This window comes from Pelophylax lessonae (assembly GCF_965119305.1).
Source record: "Pelophylax lessonae genome assembly, contig: HAP1_SCAFFOLD_720, whole genome shotgun sequence".
NCBI lineage: Eukaryota > Metazoa > Chordata > Amphibia > Anura > Ranidae > Pelophylax > Pelophylax lessonae.
The window spans coordinates 24,673-41,162 of NW_028119627.1; the positions used below are offsets into that span (position 1 = coordinate 24,673).

Sequence of the window (16,490 nt, forward strand, 5' to 3'; positions counted from 1 at the left end):
CGGTGCACGGTGCATGCGTTGCAGTAAGATACGGCGGTGTACGGTGCATGCGTTGCAGTAGGTTATGGCGGTGCACAGTGCATGCGTTGCAGTAAGATACGGTGGTGTATGGTGCATGTGTTGCAGTAAGATACGGTGGTGTACGGTGCATGCGTTGCAGTAAGATACGGTGGTGTACGGTGCATGCGTTGCAGTAAGATACGGTGGTGTACGGTGCATGCGTTGCAGTAAGATACGGTGGTGTACGGTGCATGCGTTGCAGTAGGTTATGGCGGTGCATGGTGCATGGTTGCAGTAAGGTATGGTGGTTAAGGTGCATGCGTTGAAGTTAGATATGATGGTGCACGGTACATGCGTTGCAGTAAGATACGGTGGTGTACGGTGCATGCGTTGCAGTAGGTTATGGCGGTGCACGGTGCATGCGTTGCAGTAAGATACGGTGGTGTACGGTGCATGGTTGCAGTAAGATATGGTGGTTAAGGTGCATGCGTTGCAGTAAGATATGGTGGTGCACGGTGCATGCGTTGCAGTAAGATACGGTGGTGCACGGTGCATGGTTGCAGTAAGATATGGTGGTTAAGGTGCATGCGTTGCAGTAAGATACGGTGGTGTACGGGGCATGCGTTGCAGTAAGATACGGTGGTGTACGGTGCATGCGATGCAGTAAGATACGGTGGTGTACGGTGCATGCGTTGCAGTAGGTTATGGCGGTGCACGGTGCATGGTTGCAGTAAGATATGGTGGTTAAGGTGCATGCGTTGCAGTAAGATACGGTGGTGTACGGGGCATGCGTTGCAGTAAGATACGGTGGTGTACGGTGCATGCGTTGCAGTAAGATACGGTGGTGTACGGGGCATGCGTTGCAGTAGGTTACGGCGGTGTACGGTGCATGCGTTGCAGTAGGTTATGGCGGTGCACGGTGCATGCGTTGCAGTAAGATACGGCGGTGTACGGTGCATGCGTTGCAGTAGGTTATGGCGGTGCACAGTGCATGCGTTGCAGTAAGATACGGTGGTGTATGGTGCATGTGTTGCAGTAAGATACGGTGGTGTATGGTGCATGCGTTGCAGTAGGTTATGGCGGTGCACAGTGCATGCGTTGCAGTAAGATACGGTGGTGTATGGTGCATGTGTTGCAGTAAGATACGGTGGTGTATGGTGCATGCGTTGCAGTAGGTTACGGCGGTGTACGGGGCATGCGTTGCAGTAGGTTATGGTGGTTAAGGTGCATGCGTTGCTGTGTTGCAGGGACATTCCATTGAATTGCTGCCCAATGCACACAGGGGCCACGGCTGTGCGTTGTGTTACGATAAAAGGGTGACGTTGGATTTTTGGTGCGTTCCGTAACACAACGCATGTCACACCCAGAAGCAGACGTGATCCGTGTGGGCCGATACTCGCCGCACCTCACACCCAACCCCCACACATGCGTTACTATGTACTAGAATGGCACAAAGGTGTCCCAGGAGGTTGCTGGGGGTGGAGTCCAGCTTCCCCCAGTGGTTCTGGCAGTGTAGGGGTGAGGCGGTGGGAGTGGGCGGAGTTAGACCCACACAGGTGTCGGTGATTCCACTGATTACCTGGGAGGTCAGGAGCTGATAAGACACCTGGAGGTGGCGGCCATCTTTGCTTAGTGCAGGACTGACCATGGCTGGAGTGATGTACCCCCAATATCCCGTCTTCCCCAATTATGGGCCCCCCTATCGCCAGCCGCCCCCCTACTACAAGCCCAGGCAGCCATACTGGAAGCCGCCTTACAAGGGGTCCCCGGGGCCCCCAAAGCCCACCTTTCCTCTGGACTGCCTGGATGATTACCGGTGGGCCCAGTTGAAGGCTCTGCTCAGCCAGCTTGGCCCGGGCCTGAGCCGCCTCTACACCAAGGAAGTGGGGGTGCAGGTGAACCCCAGGGTGGATGCCTGTGTTCAGTGCTCGCTGGGGCCCCGCACCCTGAAGAGCCGAAAAGGGGGCTCCTTCCTGTATCGTCCTGTGCCTGGGCAACATGCCGGCCTCCGGATTGTCACCCCCGTGAGGTTCCCTCGCACCATCGCTGTCTATTCCAGACTGACCGACCGAAGGCTCTTCACCCTCCCACCAGCCAAGGATGGGGGCGCCAGAGAGGCTGCTGAGATGGAGGACTTGGAGGCTATAGAGGTGATTGAGGCTGGGTCCAAGAAACCTACCTTCCAGGTGAGTGGGGGATGGGGCACCTCTGATGGGGGGGGGGGGTCAGGTGTTGCTGTGTCCATTTTTTTTGGGGGGGGGAGGGGGGGTTGTCCTTGTTTCCCCAGAGACCCTCTTTAGGTGAGGGGGGGATGGGGTCTCCTGACTTATATGGGAGGTGTTCTGTAGTCCTGTCCTAGGGAGACAACGCTCCTCCATGGATAATGTATAGAGGGCAGGATCACCGGTGTGTACACGATGGGGGAAGTAGTACTGTGTGTGTGTGTACAATGGGGGAAGTAGTACTGTGTGTGTACATGATGGGGGAAGTAGTACTGTGTGTGTACATGATGGGGGAAGTAGTACTGTGTGTGTGTGTACATGATGGGGGAAGTAGTACTGTGTGTGTGTGTACGGTGGGGGGGAGTAGTACTGTGTGTGTGTACATAATGGGGGAAGTAGTACTGTGTGTGTGTGTGCGTGATGGGGGAAGTAGTACTGTGTGTGGAGGGTGGAAGGGGGGAGTACTGTGTGTACACGATGGGGGGGCGGCAAAGTAGTACTGTGTGCGCAGGATTTGGGGGGTAGTAGTACTGTGTAGAGGATGGGGGTAGTAGTACTGTGTATAAATGATGGGGGGAGTAGTACTGTGTAGCTGATGGGAGGGGGGAGTAGTACTGTGTGTAGAGGATGGGGGGAGTAGTACTGTGTGTAGAGGATGGGGGGAGTGGTACTGTGGTGGATGGGGGGGGGGAGTGGTACTGTGTATAAATGATGGGGGAGTAGTACTGTGTGTGGAGGGTGGGAGGGGGGAGTACTGTGTGTAGATGGGGGGAGTGGTACTGTGGCGGATGGGGGGGGGAGTGGTACTGTGTATAAATGATGGGGGAGTAGTACTGTGTGTAGCGGATGGGGGGGAGTAGTACTGTGTAGAGGATGGGGGGAGTAGTACTGTGTGTAGAGGATGGGGGGGTAGTAGTATAAATAATGGGGGGAGTAGTACTGTGAAGAGGATGGGGGGTAGTAGTATAAATGATGGGGGGAGTAGTACTGTGTGTAGAGGATGAGGGGGGGAGTAGTACTGTGTGTAGAGGATGAGGGGGGGAGTAGTACTGTGTGTAGAGGATGAGGGGGGGAGTAGTACTGTGTGTAGAGGATGGGGGGTAGTAGTATAAATGATGGGGGTAGTAGTACTGTGTAGAGGATGTGGGGGGGGGGTAGTACTGTGTAGAGGATGGGGGGTAGTATAAATGATGGAGGTAGTAGTATAAATGATGGGGGGGGAGTAGTACTGTGTGTAGAGGATGGGGGGGGAGTAGTACTGTGTGTAGAGGATGGGGGGGGAGTAGTACTGTGTGTAGAGGATGGGGGGGGGAGTAGTACTGTGTGTAGAGGATGGGGGGGGGGAGTAGTACTGTGTGTAGAGGATGGGGGGGGGAGTAGTACTGTGTGTAGAGGATGGGGGGGGAGTAGTACTGTGTGTAGAGGATGGGGGGTAGTATAAATGATGGGGGGGAGTAGTACTGTGTAGAGGATGGGGGTAGTAGTATAAATGATGGGGGGAGTAGTACTGTGTGTAGAGGATGGGGGGAGTAGTACTGTGTGTAGAGGATGGGGGGAGTAGTACTGTGTAGAGGATGAGGGGGGGAGTAGTACTGTGTGTAGAGGATGAGGGGGGTAGTAGTATAAATGATGGGGGTAGTAGTACTGTGTAGAGGATGTGGGGTAGTATAAATGATGGGGGGAGTAGTACTGTGTGTAGAGGATGGGGGGGGGAGTAGTACTGTGTGTAGAGGATGGGGGGGGGGGAGTAGTACTGTGTAGAGGATGGGGGGTAGTATAAATGATGGGGGGAGGAGTAGTACTGTGTGTAGCGGATGGGGGGAGGAGTAGTACTGTGTGTAGCGGATGGGGGGAGGAGTAGTACTGCGTGTAGCGGATGGGGGGAGGAGTAGTACTGCGTGTAGCGGATGGGGGGAGGAGTAGTACTGCGTGTAGCGGATGGGGGGAGGAGTAGTACTGTGTGTAGCGGATGGGGGGAGGAGTAGTACTGTGTGTAGCGGATGGGGGGAGGAGTAGTACTGTGTGTAGCGGATGGGGGGAGGAGTAGTACTGTGTGTAGCGGATGGGGGGAGGAGTAGTACTGTGTGTAGCGGATGGGGGGAGGAGTAGTACTGTGTGTAGCGGATGGGGGGAGGAGTAGTACTGTGTGTAGCGGATGGGGGGAGGAGTAGTACTGTGTGTAGCGGATGGGGGGAGGAGTAGTACTGTGTGTAGCGGATGGGGGGAGGAGTAGTACTGTGTGTAGCGGATGGGGGGAGGAGTAGTACTGTGTGTAGCGGATGGGGGGAGGAGTAGTACTGTGTGTAGCGGATGGGGGGAGGAGTAGTACTGTGTGTAGCGGATGGGGGGAGGAGTAGTACTGTGTGTAGCGGATGGGGGGAGGAGTAGTACTGTGTGTAGAGGATGGGGGAGTAGTAGTATAAATGATGGGGGGAGTAGTACTGTGTATGACATTCTCGGTGTCTCCGCAGTTCTTGGAGCAGAAGTACGGATTCTTCCATTGCCGGGACTGTCAGGTGCGGTGGGAGAGCGCCTACGTTTGGTGCGTTTCGGGAACCAATAAGGTGAGTCTCGGGTTCATGGAATGTAGATGTGTCCCCAATTGTCACATCTGTGGTGACCTCACATACCCTGCAACCGTCACTGAGTATGGAGACAGGAAGTGGCTGCAAAGAGGCTGCAGGAGATCCGCAACACTGAGGAGGAAACAAAATCCTGGAGAGACGGTAACTGGTGGAGGGCGAACCGTGTACTAATTCCCCTCCCCCGCCTCTCCGGTGTCTCTCTCTCCCCCCTGCCTCCTCTCGGGTGTCCGCCAACCGAATTCTCCCGTCTGACAGTTTGTGTGAAAACGGGGGTTCAGTGTGGAAGCTGCAGGATCTCTCCGGCACCCCGGATTACCCGCAGTCCCCACGGCACCCCGGATTACCCGCAGTCCCCACGGCACCCCGGATTACCCGCAGTCCCCACGGCACCCCGGATTACCCGCAGTCCCCACGGCACCCCGGATTACCCGCAGTCCCCACGGCACCCCGGATTACCCGCAGTCCTAACTCCTGTAAATCTGAGTCTCCACAGTGGAAGTGACCATTCTCAGCTATTCAGCACTGCGCTACTTTATCTGGGAATTGTGCAGTCATTCAACATTTTACCCAAAAGATATTTAATTTTTTCCCATTGTGCTTTTTTGGTGGTTTTCACCTTTGTGGGTTTATTTGCAATACAAACAAAAAACGTAAAAATTTGAAAACATTTTTTCTGCTATAAAACCAATAAAAAAAAAATAAAAAATCAAATTTCATCAATTTATTCCAATCTGTATTCTGCTACAAAATCCCAATAATTGTGTATTGATTGGTGTTATAAATTGTCTACACACTATGGTGGATATACTGGAATTTTATTCTATTTTTTATACCAGTGATGGCGATTGGCAGCTTTATATAGACGGCGATATTCGGGGCAGACAATCGGACACTTTGTGGGGACCGGTGACACCAATGGGGATATTAATATGCACTGTCACTGTACTAATGACACTGGCTGGAATGGGGTTAACATCTGGGGTGATTGAAGGGTTAAATGTGTACCTAGCCAGTGTTTATGTACTGTGGGGGAGGGGCTTTTAATAAGCGAAGTGCTGGCTTTGCCCATCCCCCGCTGGCAGGTAGGAGCTCTGTCCGGTCCACCTCCTCGCTGATCAATGGGTGTTTGGAGGACATCCATTGGCCGGCACCCACTGATCAGCTTGTGGTGACTAAACATGGCGCAGCCGCAGCGCCCCCACCAGGAAGAGCAGAATCGCATATATATATATATCATATATACATATATACACGATTCTGCACAGCTGGTCCGCATTGCAGCAATAAAGTGACTCCGCACGGCCAGCCTGTGCTTTCATGTACTTGTGTTCAACTTATTTTTTTACATGTCTTCAGTTACTTCCTGGATTCTGGCCTAGGCAAATTTCATACATCCCAGGAGTCTTCAGGAAGGAAGGAGGGGCTTACTCAGCTAAGCACACCCTCCTGTCTGCATGCCTAAGCTAAGGCCAGATGGATTCCAGGAAGTAGATTAATCCGCCCTTAAGATGGCCGCAGCCTGAAATGCTAGGGGGGAGGGTTTTAAGGCAATTTCTCTGCAAAATAAAGCCTGGAGGGAGAGGAGGGATATCTTTTTATTGGAACCAGGGAAAGGACAATGATGGGACATGATTGGGGGGGGGGGGGTGTAGGTTTGTTTACTGAATGGGACAGACATGGCACCACACACCGATCAGAAGCTGTGGGAAGCTTCATTGGCATCACTTCAGCAGAAGATGGGTTCGAAGAGTGGTTAGATACCGCCACTCAGGCTTTGGAGGAATGGGAGGTACCAGAACAGCACAAGAAGCAGAGAATCACAGAGAGTTTAAGGGGACCTGCATTAGAGGCTGTACGTAATCTAAAGCTTAGCAAGAAGAACTGCACAGGATTATTTGGACATTCTGCAAGATGTGTTTGGTCGGACGGAGAACGCGGCTGAACTTCTATACCAGTTGGACCACTGTTATCAAGAAGAGGGGGAGAAGTTGTCCGAATTCATTAAACGTCTGGATAGGATTATCCACCAGATTCTGTTAAAGAAAGGAATAGACCCCCGGAAAGTAGATGAGACTCGTGCACGACAGGTTCTGAAAGGGGCTCAACCTTTAGATCCCATTGCCATACTGTTACGAACTCGTCAAGATGGCGGCATTCTAGAATACCCCGACCTGATTCGAATGGTCAGAGAGGAAGAGGTCAGGTTGGATAACAAAAAGAAAAGTCAGCAGTTTGACTCAACTGCCCGAGTTAGAGTGATAAGTGTAGAAGAGGGTGACTCTCAAGTTAAACTCCTAAAGACCCAAGTGTCCCAGTTAATAGAAATGGTGTCTATCCTGACTGGTCAGGTATCCACTCTACCCAAGGGGAGTATATCGGAGAAGCCAGATGAACCTGCTAGCCTCAGCGCAGATCCAGAGCCAAGACCTGCAAGATTGCGAACTTGTTTCAACTGTGGGGGAATTGGGCATGTTAGAGGAGTATGTCCCAGCCCAGGAAAGGTTGCCACGAAACCTCGCAAGCCGGCGGGAAACTTCAGAGGACACAGGTGAAGGAGTCAACCGGGTGTCCGCCAGTCTTAAGGGACTCCAGGAGGCTCGCTGGTTCAGGGATACTGAGTCAGGGGGTCAGGCCCAAACACAATACCCCCAGTTTTAGACTCCTGGTTACTGAGGGAAGGAAAATCAATGCACACCGGGTTCAGCGGGGGCCCATACCAAGGAAGAAAAAGAAGAGGGCCTGGGTACAGAGAACCGAATCAGACAACAAGGCTACATCAAGAGAATTCCCAACTAACCTGGTCGGGCCCTCCCCAGTGGTCTCAGTTCAGGTAGAAGGAATCTACACAAGAGCCCTCCTTGACACAGGGGCCCAAGTGACTCTTTTGTATAGACTTCTATGATAGACATCTTACCCATCTACCTTTGCAGAAGTTGGAAGATCTGGAGCTATGGGGCATCGGGACTCAAAGTTTTCCCTATGACGGGTATCTGCCAATCAAGCTGACCTTTGATTCATCAGTGGCTGGTGAATCGGAAACCTTCGACACCTTAGCGGTGGTCTGTCCTCGTCCACCAGGGGCCAACAAAAGCTCTTATCGTAGGAACAAACACTGACCTGGTAAGGCGCCTTCTGATACAGCTGGTCCAGGGACAAGATGCTCCAGCGCCAAGGATCCATCCCATGCTACGGCAGGCCTACCAACGATTAGTGTTGGAGCAAGAGACCCCCGCAGAAGGTGTTGGACGACTCTGGAAGCTGGACAGAGCGGAAAAGGTCCTACAGCCAGGAGAGGTGGCCTGTCTTAAGGCTTCTGTTAAACTCACATGGCAACAACCGGGTCCTTTTATCATCTTTGAATCAGGTCAAAAGGAAAGAGAGAGGGATAGAAGTGATCCCTGAAGTGATCCCTTTGAAGGTGTTACAGAAAAACCGTGGAAGGGTTTTAGTGAGTGTCAGAAACACCTCCACTACACCGGTGAAGGTACCGGCCAGAGTGCTCCTGGGCCAAGTTAACCCGGCTACCCCAGTTGCCCCCATTGATCTTAAAAAAGAGGAACAGGGCGAAGCTGTCATAGAAGAGCTCTGCTCTGGAAACGCTTCCCTCCCACCGGAATGGGTGAAGCGGGCCAAGGCACAACTTGCTCGATGGAGGGAAATATTCTCTAAGGACGAGTTTGACGTGGGATGTGCCAGGAGCGCCACTCATAAGATCCGCCTGAGTGAGGACAAGCCTTTCAGGGAGAGAGTCCGGCGAGTCCCCTTAGGTGACTTAGAGGATCTACGTCAACAGCTGGCAGAACTCAAGAAGACTGGGATTATCCGAGAATCCAGGAGCCCATATGCTTCTCCGATAGTAGTAGTCCGGAAGAAAAACGGATCTTTGAGGCTTTGTATCGACTACCGAACACTGAACAGAAGAACCATCCCAGACCAGTATACCACTCCTCGAATTGAAGACGCCCTACAGAGCCTGTCAGGGGCGAAGTGGTTCAGTGTGATGGACTTAAAGAGTGGGTACTATCAGATCCCCATGCACCCTGAAGACCGGGAGAAGACAGCCTTCATAACCCCCGTGGGGTTCTTTGAGTTCAATCGCATGCCGCAGGGGTTGTCAGGAGCCCCTGCTACTTTCCAGAGGCTGATGGAAAGGACAGTTGGGGATATGAATTTGATAGAGGTACTGGTATACTTGGATGATGTTATAGTGTTTGGCAGGACTTTGGAAGAACACGAGGAGAGGTTGGAAAAGGTCCTGAAGAGGCTACACGAAGAAGGCCTGAAACTTTCTCCTGAGAAGTGTCAGTTCTATCAATCCTCGGTCCATTACCTGGGCCACATCGTGTCTGCAGAAGGGGTGGCCACTGACCCGGACAAGCTGGATGCTGTCTCCTCCTGGCCGAGACCTACAAATGTGACCGAGCTCCGGTCGTTCCTGGGCTTTTGCTCCTATTACAGGAGGTTTGTGGAGGGGTTCGCCAAGATTGCCCGACCCCTCAATGAGCTACTAAAGAACGAGGAAGATGACGTTCCTGAACTGGTCAAGCCGACGAAGTCCACCATGGGACCCCGGAAGGCTAAGGAATCCATCCAGGATCAGTGGACCCCAGAATGTGAAGGGGCTTTCATTCAACTGAAAAAGAATCTAACCACTGCCCCTGTGTTGGCCTATACAGACCCCATGAAACCATATGAACTGCATGTCGATGCCAGCCGAGATGGGCTGGGTGGGGTACTCTACCAGGAACATGAGGGTCACTTGCGACCTGTCGCCTACGTGAGCAGGAGTCTACTACCTGCTGAAAGGAATTATCCTACCCACAAACTTGAATTCTTGGCCTTGAAGTGGGCAGTGGTTGACAAACTGAAAGACTACCTGTATGGAGCTGAATTCATTGTCAAGACGGATAATAATCCCCTCACCTATCTGACTACAGCCAAGCTGGATGCAACAGGACACCGATGGTTGGCCGCCCTCTCTAGCTTCAATTTTAGCCTGAAGTATCGGCCAGGAATTGGAAACAGGGATGCAGACGCCCTCTCCAGAAGGTTGCATGTTCCACAGGAACCTGCGGAAGAATGGACTCATTTGGCTCCAGAAGGGGTGCGTGCCCTATATCAGGGAACGGAATTTCAATTCCAGAGGAGGGTCAAGAGCAGAAGAGATTGGGGTTTCGGCTGTCGGAGTGCCCAAATACTATTGCAGGGTGACCCAGGTTGGAGGGGAAGATTTGCCCCGGCTGTCAAAAAGGATCTGAGGAAGGAGCAGTTGGAAGACCCTTTGGGAAAACTTCTTTTGGAAGCCTTGGAGATCCAGCGCCCTGATTTGCTTCTAACTGACTCCCCTCAAGGGGCCCGTTTGTTACATAGAGAGTGGACCCGGTTACTGATCAGAGAAGGAGTGGCCTACCGGAGAGGTCCATCTGAAGATCTGGAGGAGAAGTGGCAACTGTTCTTACCAGCTAAATACAGAGAGGGAGTTCTGGCCGCTCTTCATGATAATCATGGCCATCTGGGACCTGAAAGAACTTTTCAGCTTGTTAGGGACAGGTTCTACTGGCCCTGTATGAGGGCCGAAGTTGAAGGATACTGTCATTCTTGTGTCCGGTGTATACAAAGGAAGACTCTGCCACGTCAAGCAGCCCCAATGGGCCATCTGCAAAGCCAGGGACCCATGGAGCTGGTGTGCATTGATTTCCTTTGTTTAGAGCCTGATCTGAGTGGCCAAGGGAATGTCCTTGTGGTAACAGACCATTTTACCAGATACGCTCAAGCATTCCCAACAAGGGATCAGAAGGCCTCAACGGTTGCCAAAGTTCTTGTAGAGAAGTTCTTTGTACACTATGGGCTACCACAACGCCTCCATTCTGATCAGGGAAGGGACTTTGAAAGCAGACGGATCAAGAGGCTGTTAGATGTGTTAGGCATTCAAAAGACTAGAACCACTCCCTACCATCCACAAGGGGATGCTCAGCCTGAACGATTTAACAGGACTCTTTTGGACATGTTGGGGACTTTGAGCTCAGAGAAGAAACAGCACTGGGGCAAACATGTAGCTGCCATTGTGCATGCCTACAACAGTACTGTCAGTGATGCTACTGGATATTCCCCTTATCGGTTGATGTTTGGAAGGGAGGCTCGGTTACCAGTGGATTTGGCCTTTGGCATTTCGCCTGATCATACCTCCTCAGCATCGCATAGAGGATATGTGGACAGACTGCGGAAGAGTCTGAAGGCGGCCTATGACAAGGCTCAGGTCACATCTGATCAACGTGGACTGTGGAATAAAAAAAATTTCGACCTAAAAGTTCGGATCCATGACTTGCAACCAGGGGACAGGGTTTTGTTGAGAAACTTGGGTGTCCCGGGAAAACACAAGTTGGCAGACCGCTGGAAGTCCCAACCTTATGTTATCTGCAAGCAACTACCAAACCTTCCTGTGTACCAAATTTGGCCTGAAGGAAGTGTGGGTCCATTGAAGACTTGGCATAGGAACCATTTGCTACCTCTCTCTGAAGCGGTCCGTATGCCCCCTGTGGAAGATTTGTCAGAGGCCCCTTCGACTTCTCGCCGGTCCAGACCAGTTACCAGATCTCAGATGACGCTCCCAGATGAGGGGGAGGGAAGTTCTTCATCTGAAGATTTGGAAGATGAGGAGGTACCTGACTGGTTGTGGTCATCTCAGTTGCCAGAACCCACACCTGCCTCCCTGTCTTCATCTGACTTGGCTGACAGAGGAGCCCTTCGGGCAGAAGCCCCTGAATTCATACCCTCTCACATGCTTCCAGAAGAAGTAGCTGAGGATGAAGACCCTGAAGAGGAGGTTGCACCTTTCTCTGAAGAACTCGCTGCTCTTGAACCATCAGATTCCTATGTGTTGGGACATGAAGAGGTGGGCATTGATGAATCTGCTGAATTGCCTGGTTCTAGTACCTCTGAGAGCATGCCTCCACAGGAACAGAGGGAAAGGAGTCATTCACCCACCTAAGAGATTGACCTATGATCAATTGGGTGAATGTTCAGAAGAAGCTGTCTTTACCTCAAAAAGATCTCCTGACCAGCCTAGCTCTTCCACCGCCAATTTGGTGGAAGACCACCCTAGCTCACCCCCAGGCACATCTGTACAAGCCACCCAAGTGTCGGGGGTCTGTGACCAGACTTGTCTTCCCTCCCCCGACAATTGGTGGGAGGTTCCCTTGTCGAACCTGTGTTGTAATATGCAGTTGTCGAGTTTGGCTTCTGCTCCTGAAAAGCCAGATAACTCTGTTAGGCATATGTTAATGTTTTTGTTGTATAATGCCAACCTACGCACTAGGGTACATACTGTTGACCTCTTTGGGGACCAAAGTTTCTCAAGTGGGGGGGAGTGTGTAGCGGGGTTAAATATGCCTAAAGATACTGTTGATATGTGAGAAGGAATTAGGCTCCCTCTAGTGGTAGCTGCATGGAATTTCCCGGGCTGTGACTTCCTTTTTGGCAAGATGAAGAGACTACATCTCCCAGTGTGCATTGTAAGATCCAGGGTGCACGGCTGCACCGCACAGCTTTATGGGAGAGGTTATTTAAAGGAAGGGAGGAGTCAAGCTCGGCCCTTCTGCGCTGGACTCCGAGGAACCAAGAAGCTAGAGCTGAGGACTGATGCTGGATATTAGGCCAAAGCCTCTAAGCCTGGAGTGACGACGTTGAACCGTCCTATCTCAAGCACGAGACACATTCCCGGAGCTCATACCGCTGTTCGCAGAGACCGGAGTCATCTGCCAGAAAGACCTCGCACGGCTGACATAGAGCAAACTGAGACCGCAGTGGAGCGCGCGAAGGAGAAACTCCTGTTGGTGAGAGGGCACATGCCCAATAACTGACTTTATCTGCCAAAGTAGCTTTATCTACGGATAGCGGTAGCATAACAGGAGGTGATAAACCCCGGGGTAGAATAGTATATCGTCTCGATATTTGTAGACAAACAGAATCTATAAAATAGGCGCCAGAGGCCTACCTCTCTCACAGAAGTTATTGCTCAGCCACACAGACCCCTGCAGTGACAACCAACAGCTCGCTGTTTTTCTCTCTCTTGATCTTCATTCCTAATTTGGATTATAAATGAGCTCTAGTCAATACCCTTGCTAGCGAAGAATCAAGAAGACAGAAGAGAACTCTGGGGGAGGGACTCAGATAGGCCTACCTGTCTGGTACCGTGTCTAGCATAAAGGAAGGGAGAAGTGTGGGGTATTTTATCTTTTTTAAAGCTGATTTAACCCATTTTAAGGAACTGTGTTTCAATGTATCTTCCTTGTTCAATTTGAAGCATAGTAAACTAAGTTTTGGTTAATTACAATCCTGTGTGTTGTTCCATTGTGTCACCCAGAAGGACTATCATTGGAAAAGGGTAACAAATCACTGTCGCATATTGAAGTATTGTATTTCAATCTGTGTATCCATTTGATAGTCCAGTCTTATTCTGGGTCAGTTGTGCCTGAGGAGGGATCGAGCCAATTCTGTGGGTTGTTAGGCAGGGTGTAGACCCAATAACATAATCAGCAGCTCCTGCAGGGGTGGTGCTACAAGTAAATTACGGGGGATTGGATTGGTTGGTCAGATTGGTGTATGGACGCCTCCTTCAATCTCGGGATTCTCAGCTCTCGGTTTTTTTTTTCAGGTTTACTTCAAGCAATATTGCCACAAGTGTCTGAATGCCTTCAATCCATACTATGTGGAGTCCATCGAGTGTAAGGTAAGTCCACACCTATAGACGAACATTATCAACCCTTCATAGACCGGCTATCTCCCCATCTCTGGTGCCCGTAGTGGACCTGGGCCTCTCTCCGCCCTCTGCTTCTGGCGCCTGTAGTAAACCTGGGCCTCTCTCCGCCCTCTGCTTCTGGCGCCCTTAGTAGACCTTGGCCTCTCTCCGCCCTCTGCTTCTGGCGCCCTTAGTAGACCTTGGCCTCTCTCCGCCCTCTGCTTCTGGCGCCTGTAGTGGACCTAGGCCTCTCTCCGCCCTCTGCTTCTGGCGCCCTTAGTAGACCTTGGCCTCTCTCCGCCCTCTGCTTCTGGCGCCCGTAGTAAACCTTGGCCTCTCTCCACCCTCTGCTTCTGGCGCCCTTAGTAGACCTTGGCCTCTCTCCGCCCTCTGCTTCTGGCGCCCGTAGTAGACCTGGGCCTCTCTCCGCCCTCTGCTTCTGGCGCCCGTAGTAGACCTTGGCCTCTCTCCACCCTCTGCTTCTGGCGCCCGTAGTAGACCTTGGCCTCTCTCCGCCCTCTGCTTCTGGCGCCCTTAGTAGACCTTGGCCTCTCTCCGCCCTCTGCTTCTGGCGCCCGTAGTAGACCTTGGCCTCTCTCCGCCCTCTGCTTCTGGCGCCTGTAGTAGACCTTGGCCTCTCTCCGCCCTCTGCTTCTGGCGCCTGTAGTAGACCTTGGCCTCTATCCACTCCACTTATGGGGCCTCCCCCATACCAGCTGCCATAATGCTGGGAAAATCCTTTACCTCGGGCATTATATGCTTATCTTGTCATTTATTCCAGTCTGGTCTCTGGGTACATTGCCACGAAAGATGCCATTGGTGTGCTAATCACCAATTTCCGGGACACCAGAAAAGAAATGAGTAACGATGAGTAGGGAAAACATTTCTCTGACTTCAACCTGTAAAACCATTCTGTTTTGGAGGTAGTCTCAATGTTGCCCATTTAGTGCCCCTGTTAATTTCAATAACACCAAAGCAGCTGAAACTGTTTAACAACCCCCTCTGCTACTTAACTGACCATATACGTTTCCCAGGAGTTTAACTTAGACCTTACTCCCAAATCTTATTGGAGCTGCATGAATGCCTTGTGTTCCTGCCCTAAAAGATAAAAGATGTCATATTGACCTGAAGCCATTTACCCCTCCTCGTTGCCATAGCGTTGACCCCCCTAGTAGATGCCTACAGTGTTGTTTAGACTTTAACCCCAAAAACAATTTTATGCTAGAATGCACAAAGTCCTTGTGTTTTGCTTTGAAGTCACTGACCTGGGGGCCAGGACTCCTGGCAGCCATAACAATGCCCACCCCCCATTGGAAGACTACAATCTTTAGACCTTAGCCCTAACTCTTATCTGCCTGAAGGCCTTGTGGTTCTACCCCAAGAGACATCAATTAACCTCATGCTACTAACCCTCCAGTTGATGCCTACAATGGCTTTAGACCTTAACCCACCCTCTTATTCCAGAACTGCATGAAGACCTCACATTGACCTGAAGCCACTAAGCCTCCTGGTGGCCATAATGTAGGCCACTGCCCCTTCTGGTGATATATGCCACCCCCAGTGATGGTTTAGACCATAACCCCCAACTCTTCTTCCAGAGCTGCATGAAGGTCTTGTGTTCCTGCCCCGAGAGACGTCACATTGACCTGAAGCCACTGCCCCTCCTGGTGGCCGTAATGTAGGCCACTGCCCCTCCTGGTGGCCGTAATGTAGGCCACTGCCCCTCCTGGTGGCCGTAATGTAGGCCACTGCCCCTTCTGGTGATATATGCCACCCCCAGTAGATGCTTACGGTGTGGTTTAGACCATAACCCCCAACTCTTCTTCCAGAGCTGCATGAAGGCCTAATGTTCCTGCCCCGAGAGACCTCACATTGACCTGAAGCCACTAAGCCTCCTGGTGGCCATAATGTAGGAAACTGCCCCTCCTGGTGGCCATAATGTTGGCCACTGCCCTTCCTGGTGATATATGCCACCCCCAGTGATGATTACAGTGTGGTTTAAACCATAAACCCCAACTCTTCTTCTTCTTCCAGAGCTGCATGAAGGCCTTGTGTTCCTGCCCCGAGAGACGTCACATTGACCTGAAGCGCCCTCACTGCCAGGAGCTGTGCGGCCGATGCAAGGGCCAGAGGCTTCCCTGCGACAAGACCTACAGCTTCAAATACATAGTGTGATCCCGGACCGTCCCTGGCGGGGGTGACCACATTACGCCCTGACCGCGCCTGGCGCTGATGACCTCATTGTGCCACGCGGACCGGGTGGTGACCTCGCTGACACTAGATGTGGTTTATGGTTTGCACTGAATTGTACAGATTTTTCTTTTTTCCTTTTTTGTATAAAATGAGTTCTTTGTAAATAAAGTCTTTGTGTTGAGTCTCCAGGTTCCTCACCCTGTAAGTCGAAGGTTCAGACGTTCGTCATATCTGAGCCTTGCGTACTTATCACATGGAGCTTTATATTGTTAATGATGAAATGAGAACACTGCAGTCTTAAAATAAAAAAGAAATAATTAAATTCATATTCATGGCTCTTTATTGCTGGTGGGCGGAGACTTGGCGAGTGACGAAACGCGTGTGGAGACCATTTAATGAAGATTTCAGGTTAAATCCCAACTGAAATTTCAACATTAATCCACTAAATATGCTCCAAGTGCTTGCAACAAAATGTGGTCAGTCTTTAGAAAGCAGCCACAGCCTGAGCAGAAAAGTCCATTCCCTGCCAGCATTCTGCAGGTAAGACTGGATTTCAGTGCCTTCTGCTTAATCAGAACCAAAGCTCTATAAATGGGAAAGCCTGGTCTTCCTCTGACCCAGCAGGGGGCATCTTAGACCTGTGCAGAGAGGACACTGCTTCCACACAATCCAGCATGCTGGCAGTGGACGGGATTTGCTGCTCAGGCTCTGGCTGCAGGACTATGAACACCTTTGTTTGTACCTGGAACGTGT

General features: G+C 51.4%; 1 protein-coding gene across 2 annotated transcripts; it reads left to right on the top strand.

Moving 5' to 3' along the window:
* The first annotated feature begins 1,547 nt into the window (after window positions 1-1,547).
* On the top strand, window positions 1,548-16,019 carry LOC309544042 (protein ZAR1-like 1.S). Of its 2 annotated transcripts, none has more exons than XM_082276432.1 (4): window positions 1,548-2,186; window positions 4,694-4,786; window positions 13,461-13,535; window positions 15,579-16,019. In XM_082276432.1, the coding sequence occupies exons 1-4, from the start codon at window positions 1,647-1,649 to the stop codon at window positions 15,717-15,719; spliced, it is 849 nt and encodes a 282-aa protein (XP_082132558.1). In that variant the 5' UTR covers window positions 1,548-1,646; the 3' UTR covers window positions 15,720-16,019. The 2 variants fall into 2 exon arrangements, with proteins under 2 accessions (XP_082132558.1, XP_082132559.1); XM_082276433.1 differs by lacking the exon at window positions 15,579-16,019 and adding an exon at window positions 15,374-15,410.
* The last annotated feature ends 471 nt before the right edge of the window (window positions 16,020-16,490 follow it).